The sequence below is a fragment of the Rousettus aegyptiacus genome, unplaced genomic scaffold, assembly GCF_014176215.1.
Source record: "Rousettus aegyptiacus isolate mRouAeg1 unplaced genomic scaffold, mRouAeg1.p scaffold_m13_p_8, whole genome shotgun sequence".
In the NCBI taxonomy this organism is placed as follows: domain Eukaryota; kingdom Metazoa; phylum Chordata; class Mammalia; order Chiroptera; family Pteropodidae; genus Rousettus; species Rousettus aegyptiacus.
This window is the reverse complement of record NW_023416311.1, coordinates 21157795-21185207: the sequence shown is the minus strand read 5'-3', so window position 1 is coordinate 21185207 and position 27413 is coordinate 21157795. Positions and strand designations below refer to the sequence as shown.

Sequence of the window (27413 nt, the reverse complement as noted above, 5' to 3'; positions counted from 1 at the left end):
GGACAGAATCAAGAGTCAGGAAGTAAACTTATATCTATATGGGCAAATTGTTTTCAACAAAAAAGCCAAAAACATACAGTGGAGAAACGAAAGCGTCTTCAATAAATGGTGCTGGGAAAACTGGAACGCTACCTGCAAAAGAATGAAACTAGACTGTTGTCTATCGCCACACACCGAAATTAATTCAGAATAGATGAAGAACCTGAATATAAGATGTGAAACAATAAAATGCATAGAAGAAAACATAGAAACTAAACTCAAGGAACCTGGACTTAAAGAGTTTTTATGAATTCGACCTTAAAGACAAGGAAATTAAAAGCAAAAATATATAAATGGGACTACATCAAACTAAAAGGCTACATCAAACTAAAAGGCTTCTGCTCAGCAAAAGAAACCATCAACAAGGTAAAAAGACAATCATCCAAATAGGAAAATATATTTGCAATCAGCACCTCCAATAAGGGCCTAATATCTAAAGTATACAGAGAACTCATACAACTCAATAACAACAAAAAAACAAATGACCCAATCAAAAAATGGGCAGGGGACCCGAACAGGCACTTCTCCCTAGAGGACATACAAATGGCCAACAAATATTTGAAAAGATGCTCTACATCGCTAGCTGTTAGGGAAACACAGATCAAAACCACAATGAGATACCATCTCACACCTGTTAGAATAGCCGTTCTCAACAGGACAAGTAATAACAAATGATGGAGAGGATGTGAAGAAAAAGGAACCCTCAGACACTGCTGGTGGGACTGCAAATTGGTACAGCCACTATGGAAAACAGTGTGGAGGTTCCTCAAAAAACTAACAATTGACCTACCCATACGATCCACAATCCCTCTATTGGATATAAACCCTAAAGACTTGAAAATTCATGTCCATAAAGATATTTGCAAACTGATGTTCATAAAAGAATTATTCATGGTGGCCAGGACATGAAAGCAACTGAAGTGTCCCGCGATAGATGATTGGATAAAGAAGCTGTGGTACATATAACCAATGGAATATTACTCAGCTATAAGAAGAGATGAAATACTGCCATTTGCAACAACCTGGATGGACCTCGAGATAATCATGCTAAGTGAAATACGCCAGACAGAAAAAGTTGAAAACCACATGATATCACTTATATGTGGGATATAAACCTAAAAGCAACAAATGAACAGGACAAACAAATAGAGATTCATAGATGTGGACAACAGACTAGTGGTTACCTAAGGGTAGGGGGCCTGGGGAGGAGGGTGGTGATAGACGGACTAAAGGGGGTCAAATAAGTGGTGACAGGAAGAAATCTAACTATGGGAGGTGAACATACAATGCAGTATAAGCCAGACAGAGAAAGTTGAAAACCACATGATATCACTTATATGTGGGATATAAACCTAAAAGCAACAAATGAGCAAGACAACAGAGACTAGTGGTTACTAGTGGGATGGTGGAGGAGGGGGGAGGTAGACGGACTAAAAGGGGTCAAATATGTGGTGACAGAAAGAAATCTAACTATTGGAGGTGAACACACAATTCAATATATATATATGCCTTATGTTTAATTGTACACCTGAAACTTACTAGATTTTGTTAACCAATGTCACCATAAAAATAAAAAATAAAAAGAATCAAGCATGATATACCATACAAAACAATGCTTATGTATCTTCGTTTATATCACAGAGTAGACATTAAGGCAACAAGAGTATTTACAATAAAGAGAGACATTTGAAAATAGTAATGTGTTAAGTTCACTAGAAAGACATAATTCTAAATCTGAACATTTTTTAATATCCTAGCTTCTAAATAGCTAAAGCAAAACTTGAGAGATCTAAAAAAGTAATAAACAACACTGCAGTGAGAGATTTAACACACTTGTCTAGGTGATAGAACAAAGTGACAAAGTTGGTAAGGTCACAGAAGATTTTATAACACAGTTAACCACTTTGACTTAATGTTATTATACAGTTTTTATAAGCAAAAACTGCAGAATAAATATTCCTTTCAAGGGAATGAAAAAGATTTGCTGAAATTAATAATTTGCTTGGCTAAAAGCAAGTGTTAAGAAGTTTCAAAAATCTGAAAAAAAGTAACAATAGATTCTCTTGTTATCATGGTGTTAAGGTATAAATTAATTGTAGGAAGATAACTATAAAATCTCTAAATGCTTATAAAGTAAGGAATAAGCTTCTAAAAAGTCCATGGAACAACAACAAAAAAAGGAAATCAAAATGAAAATTATCCAACATTTTGAAATAAATGACAAAAAAATACTACATATAAAAACATCCAGGATGCTGATGATTCAGCTCTGCTGAAAGTGAAGTTTATAGCCTTAAATGAATATTTAAGAACAGAAAAGGTTGAAACCAATGATCTAAGCATCCATCTTTGGAAGTTAGATTAAGAATAGCATATTAAATCCAAAAACAAAAAAGGAGAAATAACAAACATAAAGCAGAAATTGATAAAACAGATAATAGATAGAAGCCAAAAGATGATTTTACAAACCTCAGGCAAAATTGGTTTTAAAAAAGGCCCATAAAGATAACCAATAATATAAATGAAACAGAAATCATCATCCCAGACATTTAAAAGATAGCCTAGCAGATGGTTTCTAATTTTGTTCATCTTAAATAACCAACTCCTAGTTTTGCTGATTCTCCATTTTCATCTATTCTCTATTTCATTAATTTCTGCTCTAATATTTATTATTTTCTTCCATCTTTGTATAGTTTTCTGTCCTTTTCCAGTTCCTCAAGGCATAAATTTAGGCTGTTGGTTTGAGATCTTCCTTCCTTCATCTTTAATATAGAAATATACAGATAAATATCCTTTAGTAATGCTTTCACTGAATTTTGTTTTCATTCATCTCAAAGTATTTTCTAATTTCCCTAGTGATTTCTTCTTTGGTTGAGTATGTTGTTTAATTTTCACATATTTGAAAATTATTCAATTTTGCTTGTTATTAACTTTTAGTATCATCCTATTGTGGCTGGAGAAGACACTTGATATGATTTAAATCATTTAAAATGTATTGAAAGTTATTTAACGGCATAACATATGGTTTATGCTAAAAAAATGTTCCATGTGCAACTAAGAAGAATATGCTGTTATTGGGTGGACTGTTCTGTTAGGTCTAGGTGGTTTATAGTGTTGTGCAAGTCCTCTATTTCTTTATTGATCTGTTTACATGTTCTATCTGAAAGTGAAATTCTGTCAATGATTGTTCCATGTATTTTGGGGATCTGCTGTTTGGTGTAGAAATGATTATAACTGTTATATCTTTTGATGAACAGACCATTTAATCAATATATAATGTTCTCCTTTGTCACTCATGACAATTTTTTACTTAAAATCTATATTGGCTGATATTAGTGCCGCTTCACCTCTTTTTTTGTTATTATCTGCATAAAATATATTTTCCTTCTTTTCACTTACAACCTATTTTGTTTTCGGATCTAAAGTGAGTCTCTTATAAGCAGTAAATAATTGAATCATGATTTTCAATCCACTGCCACACTCTTGTCTTTTCATTCATGAGTTTAATCCATTTATGTTTAAAGTTACTACTGACAATAAAGGACTTCTGCCATTTTGCTATTTGTTTTCTATGTGTTCTATTTTTTTCATTCTTCAATTCCTCTAATACTGCCTTTCTTTTGTATTTGATTTATTTTTCATGTGCACCATTGTGATTCTCTTCATTTCCTTCCCTCTATGTCTTTTACTTATTTTCTTAGTGGTTATAACAGGGATTACATTTTTTGTAAATTTATACCATTCTGAGGGTAGTGAGGAGGAGGAGAGGAAGTGGGCAGAAGGAGGAGGAAGAGGGTAGAGGAGAAGACACAAATAACTAAAACTAGAAATGAAAGTAGAGACATTACTATTGAATTTATAGAAATCAGAAAGATTATAAAAAATATCAACAACTGTCTGCCCCCAAATAATCTAGAAGAAATGAAAAAATTCCTAGGAAAAACATAAATTGCCAAATCTGACTCATAAAGAAACAGTTTCAACAGACTTGTAACAAGTAAAGAGATTGAGTCAGTAATAAAAATATTCCAACAACAACAACAACAAAAAAACCTAGGGCCAGATGGCTTCACTGGTGAAATCTATAAAACATTTTGAGAAAAACTAACATCAATCTGACTCCAATTATTCTAAAAAATAAATAGAAGAGAAAGAAGTATTTCCTAATACATTTTATGAAGCCAGTATCACTTGTTACCAGAGCTGGACAAAAGTACCAAAAGTAAAATTAAAGACCAATATCACTTATGAATACAGATGCAAAAATCCTCAATTAAATACTAGTGAACAGAATCTAATAGCACATTAAAAAATTATACACTATGACCAAAATGAATGTATCCCAGGAATTCTAGGGTGGTCCAACAAAAAAAATTTAATTAATGTAATGTAATATATAATAATGAAATATTGTAGAAAAGCCATATAATCATCTCAAAAGACTTAGAAAAAGCATCTGACAAAATTTAACAGCTTTCATAACAAAAACATTCAGAAAACTAGAAGTACACAGTAACTCCATTAACTTAATAGAGGACATTTATGAAGAATCAACATCTAACATCACACCTAATAGTGAAAAACTAAAAATGTCCCACTAAAATCAGTAGTAAGACAAGGAAGCCTACTTTTGCATTGCTTTTCCATCATGTACTGGACGTTTAATGACAACTTTGCAAGAAAAAATAAATAAAAAGCATCCAATTTAAAAAGGAAGAAATAAAACTGTATCTATTTGTAGATGATGTGATTCTATGTGTAGAAAATCTCAAAGAATCTAACACACGTATATAAAAGAACTAGATAAGTTAGAGAAAGATAAATAACATATTATTTCACTTATCTGTGAAATTTAAAGAACAGATTAAACAAACAAAGCAGAAACAGACTCGTAGAAACAAAGAACAAATTGATGGTTGCCCAATGGGGAGGGAGGGTTGGGAGGCTGGATGAAAAAAGGTGAAAGGATTAAGAAGTACAAATTGATAGTTACAAAATAGTCATGGGGATGTAAGGGTACAGTATAGGAAATATAGTCACTAATATTGAAATAACTATTTATGTGTATGGCTATGCTACTCTGAACAAGCCTAATCTCGTCTGATCTTGGAAGCTAAGCAGGACTGGGCCTGGTTAGTACTTGGATGAGAGACCACCTAGGAAGACCAGGTGCTATAGGCATAAAAAAAAAAAGAAAGAAAGAAATAACTATTTATGGTGCCAGGTGGGTACTAGACTTATTGAGGGGATCACTTTGTAAATTATATAAATGTCTAACCACTATGCTGTACACTTGGAAATAATATAAAATAATATTGAATGCTAACTGTAATTGAAAAATAAGAAAAATTTTAAAAGAGCAACAAGAATTAAAAATGAATTCAGCAGAGATGAAGGATAAAAGAGCAACATACAAACTGACTTGTGTTTATATGTACCAGCAAAAAAATAATTAAAAAGGAAATTAAGAAACCAATTGCATTTATAACAACATCTAAAAGAATAAAATACCTAGGAATAAATTTAAAGAGATTAAAAGACTTATACTGTAAAAGCAACCCAACACTGATGGAAAAAATAAAGGAAGACATAATTATATGAGAAAACATTCCATTTTCTCAGATTACAACATTTTAACATTGTTAAGATGGTAATATTCTCAAAAGTGATCTATAGATTTAATCCAATCACTATCAAAATTCCAATGGCTTTTCTTTTTAAAGAAATGGAAAAGCTAATCATCAAATTCACATGGAACTGCAAGAGGCCCTGAATAGCCAAAGTTCAAGAGATCATGTTGATTTTGAAATTCACTCTAAAGCCACATAATCAAAACACTGGTACTAGCATAAGTATGATCTATACTGACATATAGACCACTGGAATGGAACTGTGGTCACAAAAGTTAACCCAAACATCTATGGCCAATTGATTTTACACAAGGATGTCAACCCATTCAATAATGTAAAGAATAATCTCTTCAACAAATGAAACTGGGTCAACTGGATATGCAAAAAATAAAGTTGTAACCCTCCTTCATTCCATATACAAAAATTAGCTCGAAATGGAACAAAGACCTAAATATAAGAACAAAAAATATTAAAAGGAAACATGGATAAATCTTCCTAATTTTGGATATAACAAAAATACAAATGACAAATGGGGGAACAAAAATAAATTGGTCTGCATAAAAATTTTCCATCAAGGTTTTGGAGAAACATGGCAAAGTGAGAAACTCTCCCCTTGAAACAACAATAAGCTGAACATCTAAAATTCAACAAAAACACCCAAACTGCACACTAGCATGTCTGAGCATAGGATCTGCGCATAAGAGCTACCACAGGTCAGAACCCTAGGTGTTGGGTGGTGGGCTGGGAGAAATAAAGAAGCTGCCTCTCATAGCCATCAAAATTCACTACAAAAAAAAATCAGAAAACAATTCATAAAATGGTAATAACTACATACCTATCAATAATTACTTTAAATGTAAATAGACTAAATGCCCCAATCAAAAATACAGGGTGGTTGAATGGATAAGAAAACAAAACCCTTACGTATGCTGCTTACAAGAGACTTGCTTCAGACACACAGGCTGAAAGTAAAGAGATGGAGGCAACCAGCACGCAGAATCATCTGAGGTCTGGCTGACCAGAAGCCCTACAACTGGGGACAAAAATGAGGTCATTTTAAACCGGTACGAGGGGTCTAGATGTGAAACGGATCAGGGAAGGTTATATTGGCTGCAGAGGCCCCACCTGAGGAGTGAGGGGTCTCAGCCACACACTCCCCAGCCCTGGGTTTCAGTACCGAGAAAAGAAGTCCCACTACCTCTTAAAGGACCCATTCCTGGACTTTCTCACTGATGGACTTACCAACTCTGAGCCCTAGCACTGGGGCAGCTGCTTGAGGAGCGCCAGGGACTGAGTTGTCGGGCTTCAGGGCGAGGGCTGGAGGAGCAGCTTTCTCCTGGACATAAGTGCTGGCAATATTCATTTTTTCTTGGTTGAGCCCTCCCTACTCCCAGTGTGAGGACACAGGTGCCACCATAGTTGAGTCACCATCAAACTGGAAAACACAGGTTTCTCCACCCCAGGGATTCTGTGAGATTCCACTCTCCCAACTTGTGGGCCCACTCAACCTGATTCCAGTGGTTTATTCCATACAAATAATCTATCTTTGTTCCTGCTATGAACTTTCCTAAAATCTCTCAAAGGCTCACTAAACTCAAAGAAGCAGCATCTGGTCTTGGCGTGCCTGTACCTCTTGCTGAGCAGCCACAAGCCACATACTAGCAGCAGCTGGCTTTGGTTTCTGGTTTGGCTTCTCAAAGCACCTATAAGCCCAGCACTGGTGGTGACCATATGTGGATTGCTTGGTAACTCCTACCAGGTGGTCCAAGAGGTGAACAGGCTGCAGCTGAACTTGGCTTGTAGCTGGACCCCTCCATTAGGTGTGTCACAGGGCCCCACAGAACACCTACTATACAAAGCCACTTTACTAAAACAGGGAGACTTAGGAGCTCTAATACATAGAAACAAACACAGGGAGGCAACCAATATGCAAAGACAAAGAAACATGTACCACTTGAAAGAACAGAACAAAGCTCCAGAAAAATAACTCACCAAAATGGACACAAATAATCTACCAGATGCAGAGTTCAAAACACTGATTATAAAGATGCTCAATGATCTCTTTGACAAAGAGATGGGAAACGAAAACTGAGCTTAAAAAACATTTTAAAAACTAGTCAGAAATGAAAAATATAATACCTGAAATGAAGAATACATTACAGGGAATCAATGATAGTTTGTATGAAGCAGAGGATTGAATCAGTGATTTGGAAGATAAGGAAGCAGAAAATACCCAATCAGAACAGCAAGAAACAAACAAACAAACAAACAAACGAATAGTTTAAGGGGCCTCTGGGACATCAAGTGTACCGATATTTGCTTCATAGGGGTACCAGAAGGAGAAGAGAAAAGAATTAAAACCTATTCAAAGAATAACTGAAAACTTCCCTAACCTGACCAAGGAAATATATATACAAGCCGAGAAAGAGCAGAGAGTGCCAAATAAGATGAACCCAAAGAGGTCCACACCAAAACACAACATTAATTAAAATTCCAAGGGTTAAAGACAAAGAGAGAATCTTAAAAGCAGCAAAAGAAAAGAAATTAGTTATCTTGAGGGAGCTCCCATAAGACTGTCAGGTAATTTCCCAATGGAAACTTTATGAGCCAGAAGGACTTGGCACAAAATATTCAAAGTGATGAAAAGCAAGGACATATAAACAAGATTACACTACCTAGAAAAACTATCATTTAGAACTGAAGGACAAAGAATGAGCTTCCAAGACAAGAAAAAGCTACATAAGTTAATTACCTCCAGCCAGTATTACAGGAAATGTTGGAGGGACCTCTTTAAGAAGAAGAAAAAAAATATGTATCAAAAATATGGATAAAGAATGGCAACAACTACATATCTACCAACAAGTACTTCAAATGAAAAAGAATTAGGTGCTCCAATCAAAAGATAGTGTGGCTGAATGGATAACAAGACCCTTACATATACGGCCTACAAGAGAATTCCTTCAGATTAAAGGACTCACAGATGGAAAGTAAAGGAATGGAAAGAGATATTTCATGATGGACATAGAATATTGTGCTGAGTGGAATAAGTCAAAGAAAGTAAATGCTATATGATTTCATGTACATGTGGAATCTAAAGAACAAAACAAAACAAACAAAAAACAGAAAGTCATAGATACAGAGAACATTTTGAGGGTTACCAAATGGGAGGGGTGTTGGAGGAATCAGTGAAAAAGGGGGAAGTTACAAAATAGTCATGGATATATAAAGTATAGCATAAGGAATATAGTCAATAATATTATAATAACTACGTACAGTGTCAGAGGGGCACTAAAGATTTGGGGGAGATCACTTTGTGAGTTATAGAGATATCTAATCACTATATTGTATATGTGAAACCAATATAATATTATATGCCAGATATAATTGAAAAATTAAAAATATTATTTAAAAAAAATAAAGAGATAGAAAATGTATTTCATGAAAACAGAAACAAACAAACAAACAAAAAGCTAGGGAAGCAATACTTACAGCAGACAAAACAGACTTTAAAATGAAGGCTGCAACAAGAGACAAAGAAAGACTCAGTAATTCTACTTCTGGGTATTTATCAGAAGAAACCCAAAACACTTATTCGAAAACACATATTCATCCATATGGTCATTGCAGTATTGTTTACAGTACTAAGATATGGAAGCAAACTAAGTGTCCATCAATAAATGAATGGAAAAGAAGAAATGGTACATTATAAGTAGTGTGGTGTTATACAGCCATAAAAAAAAAAAAAATGAAATCTTGCCATCTCCAACAATATAGATAGACCTGAAGGGTATTGTGCTAAGTGGAATAAGTCAGAGAAAGACAAATACCATATAATTTTACTTATCTGTGGAATCTAAAAAACAAAACAAACAAACCAGAAACAAACTCAGAGATACAGAGAACATTTTGATGGTTGCCAGATGGTTGGAGGTTGGATGAAAAAGGAGAAGGAATTATGAAGTACAAATTAGCAGTTACAAAATAGTCATGGGTATATGAAGTAGAGCAAAGGAATAAAGTCAATAATGGCTATGCATGGTATCAGATGGGTACTGGATTTATTGAGGTGATCACTTTATGGGTTGTATGGATGTCTGGTCATTATGTTGTATACCTGAAATTAGTATAGTGTTGTAAGTCACCTGTAATTGAAACATAAACTTTATTTTTAAAAAACATTTGAACATTAAATGTAGTGGATATTAATTCTTTATACATTTTTATTTCTTTTGAACAAAAAAAAATGAAAACCAATTATGCTTGTGTAACAAGGGATGAGGGTACTAATTTGGAAATTGAAAATCATCAAATTAAGTTCAATTACAAATAAAATAGCTAGATGGAGTGTTAAATTTTTTTCAATATCTTCAATGGTTTTTCTCTTTTTTCTATTTATATCAATAAAACATTAATTATAAAACTTAAACCAAAAATACAACCAGGTGAGTAATTACGTAACATGTAAGTGGGTTAAATAGTGCGTTTACTTACTTACTTACTTACTTACTTACTGGTTTATTGAATTAGGATTTTTTTCCAGCTCTATTGAAGTATAATAGATACTCCATTGCTCATATTTATATTGTACAAGTCAATGATTTTTTTTCAATTGTAGTTGACATACAATAATATACATATTAGTTTTGGTTATACAGCATACTGATTAGAGATCTATATAACTCATGAAGTGGTCACCCCACTGAATCAAATATATCCCTCTTCCCCCTTACATATTTTTTACAATATTGTTGACTATTTTCCTTATGCTACAATTTATGTCCGTGATTTTTTGGATCTACCCACTTGTACTTCTTAATCCTTTTGCATTTTTCACTGCCCCCACCAAACCTCCCTTCCATTTAGTAGACCTCAAAATATTATCTGTATCTATGTTTGATACAATTTTGTTGTTTATTTTGTCCTTTAGATTCCACATGTACATGAAATCACGTGGTATTTGTCTTTCTCTAACTGACTTACTTCATTCAGCATAATACCCTCTAGGTCCATCAAGGCAATATGTTTTTCTATCCCCTTCCTTTTAGTCTGTGTGTGTCTTTAATCTGAAGTGAGTTTCTTGTAGGCAGAATATGTATGTTTTCTGTATCCATTCGGCCACTCTATCTTTTGGCTGGAGTACTTAATTATTTTCCATTTGAGGTAGTCATTGATAGATATGCAGTTATCACCATTCTTTATTTATGTTTTTGAAACATTTTTTCTTCTTAAGGAAGTCCCTTCAACAATTCCTGTAATATTTACTGGCTCGGTGTTGATAAATTTCTTTAGTTTATTTTTGTCTGGGAAGCTCTTTATCTGTCCTTCAACTCTAAATGGTAACTGTGCTGGATAAAATATTCTTGGTTGTAGATCTTGGGTTTTCATCACGTTGAAGATTTTGTGCCAAGTGCCTTTGTTTTGCAGTTTCTTTTGAGAAATCAGCTGCCAGTCTTATGGGTGTTTCCTTGTAGATAACTAATTGCTTTTCTCTTGCTGCTTTTAAGATTCTCTCTTTATATTTAAACTTTGGCATTTTAATTATGATGTGTCTTGGTGTGAGCCTCTTTCGGTTGACTGTTTTTGGTGGACTCACTGACCTTCCTAGGCCTGTATGTCTATTTCCTTCACCAGGTTAGGAAAGTTTTCCATCATTATTTCTTCAAATATATGTTCAAGTTCTTGTTCTCCCTCTTCAGGTACCCCTATTTCATGGATATTGTTACTGTTAATTTTGTACCATAGCCTCTTTAAATTATTATTATATTCTTTATTACTTTTTTCTTGTTGTTCTGATTGGGTGACCTTGGCTTCTCCATCCTCTACATAGGCGATTCGATCCTCTTCTTCATCCACTCTGTTCATTCCTTTTAATATATTCTTCATCTCAGATAAGGTATTCTTCATTTCTGACTGGTTCACTTTTATAATTTCCATTTCCATTTTTATGTTTATCTCTTTGTTAAAGTTCTGAGTTCATCTACACTTCCCTTAATTTCAATGAGCATCTTTATAACCAGCATTTTGAACTCTGCATCTGTTAGATTGCTTGACTCCATTTTTCCTTGATTGCTGTTCTAGTCTTTCGTATAGTTTCTGCTTCTTTATCTTCCCATTTGACTGCCTTTCTGTGTCTGCATCTATGTACTAATCAAAGCTCCTAAGTCTCCCGGTCTTATTAGTGTGGCTTTGTGGAGTAGGTGTCCTACGGCATAGTCCTGAGAGGGGTTCAGCTGCCAGCCAAGTTTAGCCCAACCTGTGTACCACCAGGGTCACCTGTTAAGATTCAGCAAGCAATCCACAGATGCTATGCTTATAGCTGTCTTAAGAAACCACACCAGAAACCGAGGTTAGCTGCCACCAATGTGAGTCTTGGCACTGCTCAGGAAGTGGCACAGGACTCACCAAGGACACAACTGGATGTGGCTTGGTGGGGCCATGAGTTGAGAAACATGAAGTTTCAGGGAATCCTCTGGGTGGAGTAACCTCTGTTATCCAGTTTGATGACATCTCAGCTATGTCTGCTCCTGTGTCCACACACTGGGATGGAGGAGGGTTCAATAGAGGAACAATGGATACCATCAGCACTTCTGCCTGGGAGAGAGCCTTCCTCTGTCCCTTGCTCTAGCAACTCAGTGTCCCCCTGTAAATCCCTGGTGCCTCCCGAGCAGCCAACCTGGTGCTGTTGCCCAGAGCAACCAAGCCCCTTATCACGAAAGTCTGGTTGCTGACTGGCCCCTTTAAGAGGAACGTCTGCAGCCTTAGCCTCTGTCTCATTCACCCACTCAGAACCTGGCAGCCTCGCATTTTCATCTCCTCCTACTTTCAACCGTTTCAAGGTGATTTCTTATTTCTCTCCCTAGTCGTAGAGCTTCTGTTCATCTAGACCCCAGGCAATTCTGCTTGCTCTTTGCTCCGTGTTTCCATCATAATTTTGATGTGGTCACAAGGGATGAACAAAGTTTCTATCATCTAAGCCATTTTGCCCAATCTTCTAAATACTCCCTTTAATTTTACAAAATGGGATTAACAGAATCAGCTACAACTATTTATAATCAATACACTTTACTAAATACACAGATTAAGAGTAGATGGAAAAATAATACCATGTATACAGTGTGAATAAAAACAATGTCATCACTATGTTTATATTAAATTAGACCTTTAGAGAGTAATATTGGAGATAATGATATATATTTCATAATAATAAAAGAGTTAATTTCTCAGAAAGATATAAAAGAGTATGCTCCTAATAATAAAGAACACATGAAGTAAATTTGATAAAAGAAAAAATAGAAAAATTCACATTTTTCCCCAAAATTATTAAAATTAGACAAAAAACTAACAACAAGATCTGAGCAACACTGTGGAAACAACTTGATATTTATAGAATTCTGCCAACAACTACAAAATATACATTCTCTTGAGTAAAGATATGAAGTCATATGTTGGCCATAAAGCAGTTTTCAATGCATTTCAAAGGACTAAAACCATACTGAGTGTGTTCTCTGACAATGCGGAATTATAACTAGAAAATCTCCAAATATTTAAAAAGTAAATGGGATTCTAAGAAGTCTTGGCTTTATCCTGGAGTACCAATGGATCTAGTCAAGGATTTTATGCAAGAGAATGATATATTAAGATTTGAGCTTTTAAAAAATGGCTTTCATCAAATATGAAAAATGTAGTTGAAGAATGACTTAACAAACCCACATACAAAAGGAGGAATAAGACAGAATTCATGTGAGAAATGAAGAGAAACTGATCTCATGCAGCTGAAAGAAAATAGGATTGAATCAATGTATTTTCAAGAAGACTTGGTCACCAATTAATTATACGTGACCTAAATAGAAATTCTATGCATGGAGATAGGAAAAACAGGAAGAAACATTTTTTGCTGTGTACACTAACTAGAAAACACAAGTTTGCATTACTGGCTCTACCTTTAACGCAAGAATATCAGTTCCAACTGCCATAGCTTCCCTGTTTGGTTCAGGGATTTAACCTAACTCCTCTCACAGCTCACTCAATTAATCCTTCAAATTCCTACCATGGGTTCTGCACCCTGATATCTACCTTTTCCATGTGACCACTGCTCTTCCGTGGTACTATCTACTCAGGTTTTCAATGTGATAGTGCATTCGTACTTGAATCTGCTTTTTAGCTTACTCTTCAGAGTAAACCGGTCTTTGAATAGTTGGGTTTTTTTTGTTTTTTTGTTTTTGGCTTGATCCATGTGCCCTGAGGACTCTGCTCCTTGTATCTGCTTACTGTCTCAAAGATACTGCAAATATAGGTGAGCACAACCTTATTTCACCCACTACTCATTTCCTACTATCTGGCTTCTGCCTATCAAGGAACAAGTTTCGACATGAAGTTCAATTTTGGACATTGCTTTAGGTCCTCATGAGTACCCAGGTGGAGAAATACAGAAGACAGTTGGGAATTATGAGCCTAGGGTTCAGGGAAATAGATTCACTTAGAGATACAGATTTATGATCATCAGCAAATAAGCTTGCAGCCTAAAACTGGAGTCTATATTTTCAGACAAAAGTGAATGTATTCCCACTTCTACCCCATAAAGAGAACAGTCTCCTCAGCCACCTTCCTGCTCTGGAGTCCAAATCATGTCACAGATAACAAAAGAAGGTTACTTTTTCAGTACTGCTTTATGAAACTTCATGATCATCAATGCTGTATATATTAGCATCTGAATTTTTACAGGCAAGAAAGGTTTGAAAATACATAGGATTTGAATATCAAGAAGAGCTAGGAAACCCAGCCCCACAAAACAAGAATGTCAGCTTGTAAGCATTATCACAAAGTACTGGAAAATACAATTTTAGTTCACACTTTATCTTTTTTTCCTCAATATTATTTGTTACTTTAGAAATAGGTAGGATTGTGTAGGGTTTCTTTCCACTTTGTGTTTTGAAACCCTTTTGAAAGCTACAAATGTATATGAAACAAATTCTCTAGTTACATGGATTCAAACCACAGCATTCTTCCCAACCTACCACTTAAGCAAGCCAAGAATAATCTAGTCAGCCAACTTGCGCGTAGGAAAACTATAATGTCTACTGTTGGGAAACCTCGAAATATCATTTGTACATGTACCTTGGTTTATAAAAACTATTTCAGTGTTCTACAAAGGAAAAAGCTATGAATTACCAATTAGTAAGAGATTATCAGGCACTATGATAATGGATGCTGATGTGTACTTCATCTTTAGCAGGATGTAGTTCACAAAACTGTAATACATTTAAAACTTAAGAGATCATTCATAAAAGAATGTATACATACAGATAATAACTGGAAAATGTTTAATTACATTATCAACGAAATCTATTACAATTAGCAAAATCTAAAATAAAATAATTTATATTATGCTGGTAGTTCAAAAGATTTTTTTTTTATCAATGTATATCAAAAACCTTTAAAAATATCAAATACTCTGACCTGTTAAATTTCACTTTAATCAGTCTAATCTAAAAAGAAAAAACAAACTAAAACTAAAATGTAATAATATGTACAAAGATGTTCATTGTAGCACAATGTATTAAAGAGAAAATTGTAAACAATAAAAGAAAAACGGCTAAATGAATTATAGAACACATATTTAATTTGTTCATTCATTCATTCACTTACTACTGTGTTTCAGAAAGGACTTAAAGTGGCTCATGTAATGATATATTACATAACCATGAAAAATATAAGCACTATAGGAAAATGCTCATGAATATTAAGAAGAAAGGGTTGTATACAAAACCATGTGTATGCAAAGGTAAGATTGTAAGATATGTAATCTTACCTTTGCTTAACGACATGCAGAGAAGGAAGGGAATCCATCACAATGTTAAGAATGGTATGCATTTGGGTGGAATATAGGTGAATTATTCTCTTATCTCTTAAATTTTATAAGTTTTATACACTGCACTTATATTTTTATAGTAAAATGTTTATACATAAAAAATATAAAAAGTACAAAGATTATTCAAAAAATACAAAAATTGCCTTTATATATGATCATTTATAAGAAAATAACTATTTCTATATAGTCACTACTGAATTGAAAAAAGGAAATGAAAGTAAAGCTACAATAAAAAATCCAATAGAAATTAACCTCATAAAATATAAATTTGTCAATTAAAGGTATCAAAAGAAAGACAGATTAAAGAGATGATATATTATAAGGTTGTGAGGTGGGGAAATCATTAACATAAACAAGAGAATACCAGAGATGGGCATGGAATTTTAATCTTGAAACCAAATAATCTAACAGTGAACTTATGCTAACTTGGTAGTCTTCTTTAAGTTATAGTTTCAAAAAAGAATACATCTAGAGACAAAGTAGAATTGTGGTTGTGAGGGGCTGAAGGGAGTTAGAATGAGTAATGAGTAAGTACTTTCTGTGTGAAAAGATGAAAAAAGTTGTGGAGGTGGTGACAGTTGTGGTGGTGACAGTTGTACAACAATACAAATGTACTTAATGCCACTGAACCGTACACTTATAAATTATTAAATGGTAAATTCTATATTGTGTGCAATATTGTGATTTATAAGAAATATATATATATATATATATATATATATAGTCATTCAGAAAATCGAAATATATTTCTCAGATACATTTGGTATTTATCCACAGTTCCTGGCGCACAGCTCCCACATTTCCTAAGTGATAAGAGTAACAATGGTATCTGTTATTATGTTATGAGGTGACTTTTGGACCTAACCCCAGGTAAGGGGCTGGTTGCCAGTAGGAATCAACCTTATGTTTTGATAATTGGAACTTTCAGACCCACTTCCTGATTTTCAGGGAGGGGAGAAGGTTTTAAGGTTGAATCAATCACCAATGGCCAAAGACTTAGTCAATTATGACTATGTAATGAAACCTCCATAAAAAAACAACAGGACAGTTCTTTGGCCCTTTTTGGAGAGCTTCCATGTTGGGGAACCAGAATGCTACCATGTACTGGGTGGGCCTCAGCAACATGAAGACAGAAACTCCTTTGTTCAGGACCATGCTTTATGTATCTCTTCACCTGGCTGTTGACTCCTATCCTTTAATGTCCTTTGTAATAAATCTTTAATCCAAGTGAGTAAATGAGTTTTCTTGAGTTCTATGAGCTGTTCTAGCAAATGAGTCGAACCTGACAAAGGGGTAATAGGAACCTCTGATTTGTAGCCAATCAGTCACAAGCACAGGCAACAATCTGAGTTTGTGACTGGTATCTGATGTGGAGGGTGATCTGTGAGAATGAGCTCTTTACCTGTGGGATCTGATTCAATCTTTGGGTAGATGGTGCTAGAATTGAGTTGCATTCTCAGACATTCTTCAGACATCAGAGAATTGTTTATTGGTATGGGGAAGCCTACTCATGCAAATTGGTATTGGATCCGGGAATGCTTTCATTTTATATATTTTATCAGAATTTTAAAAAAATAATAAATTAAGGTCTGATTTGAAGTAGATTCAACTGGTAAGGTATATATTCAGAATAGCTCTTTGAGTTTTCATTTTTTCTGGAACAATATTATATGAAGACGTAGGCATAATTTATTAAAAGGAAAAGCTATAATTATATTTTAATAGAAAGTTTCTCTCAATCAGAAGGTATTTATTGCATCTGTTTATTTTTCTAATGTAGTCAATGTTTAGTTTTTAAGTATCAAAAAATCGTGCCTCGTCTAAACAAAGCTTAAAAGTAAAGTAGTCATTAGATTCAAAGAAAAAAAGAAACTAGAAGTGAGGTTACTAGTAATTCTAATATTTATGCATATTTGTGATAATCAGCTATAAGAATAAATTTCCTCAATGGCAAGCACCATTCTTAGAAATTGGTCAAAATACATTAAAGAATTGTTCCCAAAGCACCTGGGAAGAGCCACAGTTTTCCTTAAAATTCAGTGGAAGACATATGACGATAAAGCATTCTACAAATTAAAAATAATTTTCTGATCATAAAAAAGCAAGGAACGAAAGAAAAAAAAAATGTTTCAGAACCCAAATTGCATATCCAGCTTTCTCAATTCACTTAAAAAAATCTCACTTACCCTTCTAGTGTTTTCAAGGATTTTGGGATCAGGTTTTCCGTAGTTAGGTGGATTGGCATATGGGTCATATCCAAGTTTGGCAAGCATGGGCGCAATCACTGCCATGTCTTGTAAAACATCTGGAGGTATTTTCCCAACCCATTTTGATAGAGCTCCCACATTGACTGGCTTGATGACTTGGTCTGTTGATCTCTCCACCCTGAAAACAATATACTATGAATAAATATTTATTTAGAATACAAAAAATAGTGTTAAAAGAACACTGGATATTATTTTTGATAACTTTAAAAATCATGAGTGTCTCGATTACAAAGTTATTGAGAAAGAGGGCACTAATCAGGCTTAACACTATTACCAGAACTTTTTTAATGTTCTAAACTTGACGGTGATTATTGGGAATCTCAGATCTCTAGAAATAGGAAAAAGGGTTAGCTGAAAACATCTATACAAAATGTGTTGACATTTAAACCACAACATTCAGAAAAAAAATTTAAAAATGACTGCTTAGAAAAACAGCCAGTCAATCTACTTGAAACCCATCAAAAATAAATAAATCAACAAGATGGTCTGAGGAATGACAAGACAGATATGTAATAAAGCCAGTATAGCAAAATCTTAATTGTAGCTACTGGGTATACCCCTTTCAATTCTTTGTACATTTAAAAATTTTTTTAAATAAATTATTAGAGGGAAAATTGCCAACCATAATCTACTAAGTATGCAAAATATTCATTTATTCTATCTTTCTGTTGACTTCCTAAAGAATCCTATTTTCTAAGAAAGAAAAAAGTGCTATTTATGACTTTCAATATTACAGATTAAACGTGTTCTACCTTTTAATCTAGAAATGTACTAAATTTAAGCTTGTAGTGATTATATTCACTATTTGACTAAATAACTCATAATCTTCTATTAAAATATAACACAAATGACATCTAGATACAAATTGGTTCTGAATTAGCAGGTTTTGGCCAAGTGATTTTTTACATGAAATGCTTAAGAGATTTTTATATTATAACACATGTTATTCAAACACAGTATTCTAATAAAAGGTAAAAACCCTTTTTCTTTAAGTATATGACCTCTCACTGTAGATAATCACTTTTGGATGAGGAATCCTTCAAAGAGGCCCCCTGCCTAAAACCACAGACAAAAGAAAATGAAATGATTCTTCCCTGGGGTTCTGTGAGGCCAGTAGTTCCAAGGTCTTTTCTGCTCAATAGCCACATTCTTTTTTCCTCTCTTAAAAATTTCTCCAGGTGAAAAGCTAAGTGTTTTCCTTAAGATCAGGAACAAAACAAAACAAAGATGTCCACTTTCACCACTTCTATTCAACATAGTATTGTAAGACCTAGCCACAGCAATCGGACAAGAAAAAAAAAAAATAAAAGACATCCACATTGGAAAGGAAAAAATAAAATTGTCATTATTTGCAGATGACATATTATATAGAGAGAACCCTAAAGATCCCACCAAAAAAACTAGTTGAACTGGTAAATAAATTCAGTAAAGTATATCAGGATACAAAATTAATATTCAGAAGTCAGTTACATTTCTACACACCAATTACAGATGATCAGAAAGAAATTAAGAAAACAATTCCATTCACAACTACATCAAAAAAATAATAAAACACCTAGAAATAAATTTAAGCAAAAGACTTATATTCAGAAAATTACAAGACACTAAAGAAAGAAAATGAAGAAACAAATAAATGGAAGCATATACTTTGCTTGTGGACAGGAAAAATTAACATCATTAAAATGTCCATACTACCCAAAGCAATCTATAGATTCAATGTAATCTCTATCAAAACACCAATGGCATTTTTTTTACAGAACTACCACAAATAATCATAAAATTTATATGGAGCCACAAAAGACCCCAAATAGCCACAGTACTCTTGAGAAAGAAGAACAAAGTTGGAGGTATCATGCTATATGATATCTCCCTATACTACAAAGGAATAGTGATCAAAACAGTATGGTACTGGTATAAAAACAGACACATAGATAAATGGAAGAGAACAGAGAGCCCATAAATAAATCCATCCCTTTATGGTCATTAAGGTATGACAAAGGAGGTAAGAATATACAATAGGGTAAAGACAGTCTCTTCAATAAATGATGTTGGGAAAATTGGACAAATACATGTGAAAAAAATGAAACTGGATCCCCTTCTTAAACCATATACAAGAATAAATTCAAAATGGATTAAAGACTTAAATGTAAGACCCGAAACTATAAAACTCCTAGAAGAAAACATAGGAAGGAAACTCTCTAACATCACTCTTAGTAATATTTTTTCTGATATATCTTTTCAGGCAAGGGAAACAAGAAAAAAAATAAACAAATGGGACTATGTCAAACTAAAAAGTTTTGCACAACAAAGAAAACCATCAACAAAACGAAAAGACAAGCTAGTGATGGGAGAAGATATTTAACTATGATGAATATGATAAGTCCAAAATTTGTAAAGAACTCATACAACTCAACATAATAAAAAAAAAAATAGAAGACCAAGAAAAATGGCATAGATGATAGAGGCTTTATGCATTTACTCTTACGACCACATCAAAGTTGTGACAGAAACACAGAACAAACAGCAAGTAGAGTTGCCTGGGGTCTAGATGAACAGAAGCCCTACAACTAGAGAGAAAAACAAGATATCACCCTACAATTGGAGGAGGTAGGATGGGGCAAGGATGCAAGGCTGCCCCACCATGAGTGGCTGAATAGGACAGAGGCTACGGCAGCTGCAGAGCAGATGTCTCTTAAAGGGCCTGTGTCTGCGACCACTCTCACACTGAACACCAGCACCAGGTTGGCTGATCGGGTGGCACCAAGGAGTTATGAGAGGACGCTGAGATGTTCGAGTGAGGGCCAGAGGCAAGGCTTTCTCATAGGCAGAAGTGCTGGCAGAATCCACTGTTCCTCTGTTGAACACTCTTCCCACCCAGAGTATGAAAGCAGGCACCATCAAACTGGGTAACAGAGGTTGCTCCGTCCAGAGGATTCCCTGAAAATCTGCCTCCCCTAGCTCATGGCCCCACACAAGCCACATCCAGTTTGTCTTTGGTGAGTCCTGTGCAACTTGCTAAGCCAACTCTAAGACCCACACTGGTGGCAGCTGACTTTGGTTTCTGGCGTAGTTTCTTGAGGCAACTATAAGCACAGCATCTGTGGATTGTTTGCCAAATCTTAACAGGTGGCCCCAGAGCAGGGCACAGTTTTGGGCTAAAATAGACCTGCTGCTGAACTCCTCTCAGGACTATGCCACTGGACACTTACAACACAAAGCCACAATAATAAGAATGGGAGACTTAGAAGCTTTGTTTAGTACATAGAAACAGACACAGAAAGGGAGACAAAATGGGAAGACAAAGAAGGAGAAACCATATGAGAAGAGAAGAGAGATCCAGATGTAATGGAGTCAAGCAAACTAATAGATACAGAGTTCAAAACACTAGTTATAAAAATGCTCAATAAACTTCAGGGAAATGTAGATGAACTCAGTGAAAACTTTAATAAAGAGATAGAAAACATAATATTGGAAATGGAAATTATAAAAGTAAACCAGTCAGAAATGAAGAACACATTATCTGAGATGAAGAGTATATCAGAGGTAACCAACAGAGCCGATAAAGAAGAGGATCAAACTACCGATATAGAGGATGGGGAAGCCAAGGTCACTCAATCAAAACAGCAAGAAAAAAGAAGCCAAGAATATAATAATACTTCAAGGAGTCTTTAGGCCAAAATTAAGTGTAAAAACATCCATGTAATAGTGGTACCTGGAGGAGGAGAGGGAGGAAAAAAGCCATTTGAAGAAATAATGATGGAAAACTTTCCTAACCTGGTGAAGGCAATAGACATACAGGCCCAGGAAGCTCAGAGTTCAAAGAAAGAGGAACCCAAAGAGGCTCACACCAAGACACATCATAATTAAAATGCCAAAGGTTAAATACAAAGAGAGAATCTTAAAGCAGCAAGGAAAAAGCAATTAGTTACCTACAAGGGAGCACCCATAAGACTGACGGCTGATTTCTCAAAAGAAACTTTGCAGGTCGGAAGGGCTTGGTACAAAATATTCAAAGTGTAGAAAACCCAGGATCTACAACCAATAATATTTAATCCAGCAAAGCTATCATTTAGAGTCAAAGGATAGATAAAGAGCTACACAAACAAAAATAAGCTAAAGGAATTCATCAACACCAAGCCACTATTACAGAAAATGTCAGAGGACTTCTTGGAAAAACATATCAAAGACATAATAAAGAATGTTAATACCTACATATCTATCAACGACTACCTCAAATGGAAAAGAATTAAATGCTCCAACCAAAGGATAGAATAGCTGAATGGATAAGAAAACAAGATCCTTATATATGCTGCCTGTGAGAGACTCACTTCAGATTAAAGACACACACACAGACTAAAAAGAAGGGAATGGTAAAAGATATTGCCTTGACAGATGTAGAAGGTATTGTGCTAAATGAAGTCAGAGAAAGACAAATACCACATGATTTCACATACATGCAGAATATAAAGAACAAAATAAACAATAATAACAACAAAAATGGAAACAAACTCATAGACACAGAGAATATTTTGAGGGCTACTAGACAGGAGGGGGTTGGGAGAACAATGAAAAAGGGCAAAGGGATTAAGAAATACAAGTGGATAGTTATGAAATAGTCATGGAGATATAAAGTGCAGATTAAGAAAAATAGTTAACAATGTTATAATAAATATATAAGGAGGAAGAGGGGTACTGATTTATTGGGGTGATCACTTGAGCTCTAAGTACTATGCTATACTAATATATTATTGTATGTCAACTGTAATATCGAAAAAACTCATTGAATTGTATAATGAAAATAAGAGCAACTAATTGTCTATTATATTTCAATAAAGCTGGGGGAAAAAAACAATCCAATTAAAAAATGGGCAGAAGACCTGAATAGGCACTTCTCTAGAGAAGACATACAGATGACAAAAAGGCATATGAAAAGATGCTCAATGTTACAAATTATCAGAGGAATGCATATTAAAACCTCAATGAGACATTACGTCACACCTATCAGAATGGCTATCATCAATAAATCAGCAAACAACAAGCACTGGCAAGGATATGGCAAAAAGGGTTGATCCCTCATGCACTGCTGGCTATATTGCAAAATGGTGCTACCACTATGGAAAACAGTATGGAGCTGTCTCAAAAAATTAAAAAAGAAGTACCTTATGACTCAGCAATTGTATCTCTGGTTATTTATTAAAAAAAAAAAAAAATCCAAAACACTAATTTGAAAAGATACATGCACCCCTATGTTCATTGCAGCATTATTTATAATAGCCAAGATATGGAATCAACCTATGTGCCCATCAATATATGACTGGATAAAGAAGTTAAGGTCCATATACTCAATGGAATATTACTAAGCCATAAAAAAGAATGAAATCTTGCCATTTGCGACAACATGGATAGATCTAGAGGGTATTATGCTGAATGAAATAAGTCAGACAGAGAAAAACTAATACCATATAATTTAACTTATATGTGGAATCTAAAGAACAAAATAAATGAATAAACAAAACAGAAACACACTCTTACATACAGAGTACAAACTGATGGTTGCCAGATGAGAGAGGGGTTGGGGGCCTGGGTAAAAAAGGGGAAGGTATTAAGAAGTACAAATTGGTAGAGTCGTAGGGTTGTAAAGTACAGTATAGGGAATATAGTCAATAATATCATAATAACTAAGTATGGTGCCAGGTGGGTACTAGACTTATTGGGGTGATCCCTCCATAAATTATATAAATGTCTGATCACTTTGCTGTACACCAGAAACTAATATAAAATAATACTGAATGTCAAGTGTAATTGAAAATGTTTTTAAAAGGGGGGTAAAACGTGAAGGGAAATAAGAGGTTCAAATTTCCAGTTATAAAATAAGTCATGGGGATGTAATGTACAGCATAGACAATACAGTAAAAAAAAAAATCTCCAAGACTCCTCTTAACCTACTACTCTCTTCTTCACTCTACATATGTTACCTGGATGGCTTCATCTGTAATGATCTTTGCTTGACTTTGTTTACCTCTGTAAAGAACATTCTGGTTTGTCCAGGACAGGTCCAGTTTATACCTATTAGCCCATCTTAATTTTTAATAACACATTTCACTCACTCTCCTAAATGTTCAAGTTTGTATGATAAATTACATGGTCATGCCCATGTACCCTATACACACGTCAAAATTAAGATGGTCGAAAACTGGACTCATCACTTTCTGCTCAAATATCTACTTTTCTCCATGTACATCTTATCTTAATAAACTGCACATCCCCTATCCACAGGCAAAGCCAGGATCTGGGATAGAACAGAAAGAAAGAAAGTCTAGTTCAATAGAACTAGAACAATCTCTCCTCCATTCTTATTGCCATTACCTTCATTCATGTCACCATCATTTCTCACCCAGATTACTATAGAAGCCTCCAATTTCCCTGCACTAAATAGTTGGTTCAATGCTCAACTATCATTCCACCAAAATATCTTCTTAATCTTACCATCCCCAGCACCTAGTATATTAACATAAAACAGATACTCAAAAAACGATTATGAAATGAATAATTAAAAGCTTTTCATGGAAAAAAAAAAAAACCCTACAAGTTTAGTTTATACAAACATGCTCTAGAGAAGTCAAGGATCATAACTTTATAAAGAGATCAATTGACACGAGATGAAATAACAAGAGAATTTCTAGTGCAAACTACATGATATTTATTATGGATACACTAGGAATGTTAAAGAATGTGAGCCATGTCTTCAGATAAACATCTCTAGGAAAATTAAAAGTTTATAGTAAACAAGGAATAACATTTTCTGTTCATTCTATGTCAGATACTTTGCATATGATATATCATTCAGTCCTTAAAACAAACTTAAGAGAAAGATATTATCAGTTCCCATTTTTTCAGATGTGTAAACAGATACCCAGAGAAGGTAAGTGATTTACCCAGAGTCACACAGGCTGGAAATAATGGAGTTAGAATTTGAATGCATGTCTGTCTGACACCAAAGTTCCCAAGATTTTTTCTAGTTTCTCTACTGCCATCGTATTATCTTACTTTTTACATTCTATACCTTTCTGAAAATCTTGGCCTTTTGCTCTATGTAGAGTGAGCAAGTTAGTTTGCCACAATGCTAAAAACATACAGATGTACTATACATATAATACATACATATAGTACTGTGCTGGTAATGTTTAACAACCTGCTCTCCAGGGACGAAAAGGCCAGAATTTGTTGCATTTACTGATGTTCATGTGTAAATATTCCCACTCTGGTTGATAGCAAGCTACCAACATGAAATCATCAACTGCAGAGTTGGGAAGAGATGTGCAAACCAGCTTCAGCAGACCACTGGACACCTACAGGGCTACAATCTCTTATTCCAAATTCTGAAACCCAAAAAGCTCCAAAAACTCAACATTTTTCTGTAACTTATTTAGCAGAAAAACATGACCTGAACTGATAGGAATCTATGTATAGTCTTTATTCTACTTGGCATAAACAATCATCCTCTTTGATGCAGAAATATTAATGTGTTTGATCCAGAGCAGATGTTTTATAATGTGTTATGTACATCATGTGATATTTCTAAAATCCAAAATTTCTGAATCCTGAAACACATCTGTGTAAAGCACTGGAGTCAAACATAAGGTCTTGCATTGGGGAGTTGGCTTTATATTGAAAGCACTGGGGAATGATAGAAGGGTTTTAAACACAGGAGTGACATGGTCAGATTATCAGCATTCAATGCTGATATAAGCATTCAATACTGATAATTACAGGAAGAGTCCATTGAAGGATGAGACAAGCAGGGTCAGAAAAACCAGTAAAGAAGTTCAACTATATACCGTGAGAGTTGAGAAATAATTAAAGTTTCAACTAGAGCAAATCAAATTGAGATAGAAAGAAGAAAAATTCCATAGATTGAAAAAAAGTTATAAGACTTAGTGGCCAATTAGATCTAGGGGAAGGAGGGAAAGGAGTCTAGATGAATCAGATTTGACTTGAAGGACTGAACAGATGATAATATCATTTATTACAATAGATAGCATGGAAGAAAAACATATGATGTTGTTGCTTTGTTTTGTTTCAGGTGTAGGGAACAAAGAAAAAGGTAAATGGATAGCAGTCAAAAAGTTACCAAAGGTCTAAAGAAAAATTAGAGTTGACTGAGACTAGAATGCAGCGTGTGCTCAATAAACAATAGCTATTATTATTTTCTCATCCAATTGTATTATAGCACTGATTCATAAGAAAATTGAAAGCTACTATTTATCATTATGATTGAAAAAATGATTTAAAGTTAAAATTCAATCACCTCTTTTCAGAAAGAGATAGAACTGTAAAATGAAAGAATTTGGAAAGGCTTTTGTTATATAACCACCGAGTCACAAGAACCACTGGCAGCAAATGCAGGTACCATGGATGCCTTAGGGGAAGAATTTGGAAAGCCTACTGCATACCAATCAGGTATTTCTCTTTAATACAGCAGTGATTGCATTGTATAGTTATTGAGCATAAAACTCAAATTAAATATTTTTTAAATACCCACAATGTGTCAGATGAAGCGTTAGATACTAAAGATATAAAGATGAATGACTAAGCCAGTCTTCCTCTCAGGAGGCTCAGAGTCCAATAAGAAAGATAACATACACACATGATTAATATATAGTAAGATAACTGTAATGACAGAGGTTAGAAACTATAGTATGGGAATGCAGGTGACAGAACTAGGCTAATTCTTCTCCTGGGGTGGGACATGAGGCAGGGCAAATTACCAAACTAAAGCATGGGTGAGCAGTCTATGAGTCACAGGCCAAATCTAGTCCTGCTGCTTGTTTTTGTCTGGTCTTAAAGCTAAGAATGGCTTTTATATTTTAAATGGTTTTCTAACAATCAAAAGAATAATATTCCATAACATGTGAAAATCATATGAAATCAAATTTCAGTGTCATAGCTTTATTGGAATCATTTGTTTACATACTATTTATGGCTGCTCATGTGCTACAATGGCAGAGTTGAGTAGTTGAGATAAAGACCACATGGTTCCCCAAACAAAATATTTACTATTTAGCCATTTACAGAAACAATGTGTCAATCCCAATATAAACTGTATCCTAAGGGCATGTAGGGTCTGGAGGAGGGGGGAAGGGTCTCAGCTTTCACACAGTTGATGAGTGAGTTTTAGAACCTGGTGAGTTTAGAGAATGGCACATGAGGAGAGTTAAGGATGTACTGAAGCTGCTTGAATGGGGAGCATAAGAGGGGGAAAAGAAACAATAGTGTTTACTTTGCACTTACCAGTTCAAGAAAGACATTTGTTGATCTATAAGGATAGATAAATAAAATAAAATTAAATAGAAAAAAAAAAAGAGAGAGAGAAAATGTGATCCCAATCCTTCAGGAAGTCACTGTCACGAAGTCACACAATCTTTCCACTATTAAACTCTTCAAAAGTTGCTTCCTAGTTCCAAATCAGCTTATCTGGCTCACCTTTCCTCTCTTCGCATGGATTCTAGATATTTAGTTGGTCTTTTTCTAAGAGGCAGCTCAGTGTAGTGGGGAGAATGCAGACCTGAACTTTGGACCTGTGATCAAAGACTGGAGATATTGACCACT

At 34.5% G+C, this 27413-nt stretch overlaps 1 protein-coding gene and 1 pseudogene across 3 annotated transcripts in view; one reads left to right on the top strand and one right to left on the bottom strand.

Annotated features, from left to right (window-relative positions):
- Positions 1 to 27413, bottom strand: part of TPST1 (tyrosylprotein sulfotransferase 1) — a 107457-nt gene that overhangs the window by 28472 nt on the left and 51572 nt on the right. For all 3 annotated transcript variants that reach the window (XM_016138530.2, XM_016138528.2, XM_016138531.2), the window contains exon 3: positions 17724 to 17922. In XM_016138530.2, coding sequence (XP_015994016.2) covers positions 17724 to 17922 — 199 coding nt within the window. The remainder of the gene's footprint in view (positions 1 to 17723; positions 17923 to 27413) is intronic.
- LOC118607565 lies at positions 5102 to 5220 on the top strand (annotated as a pseudogene).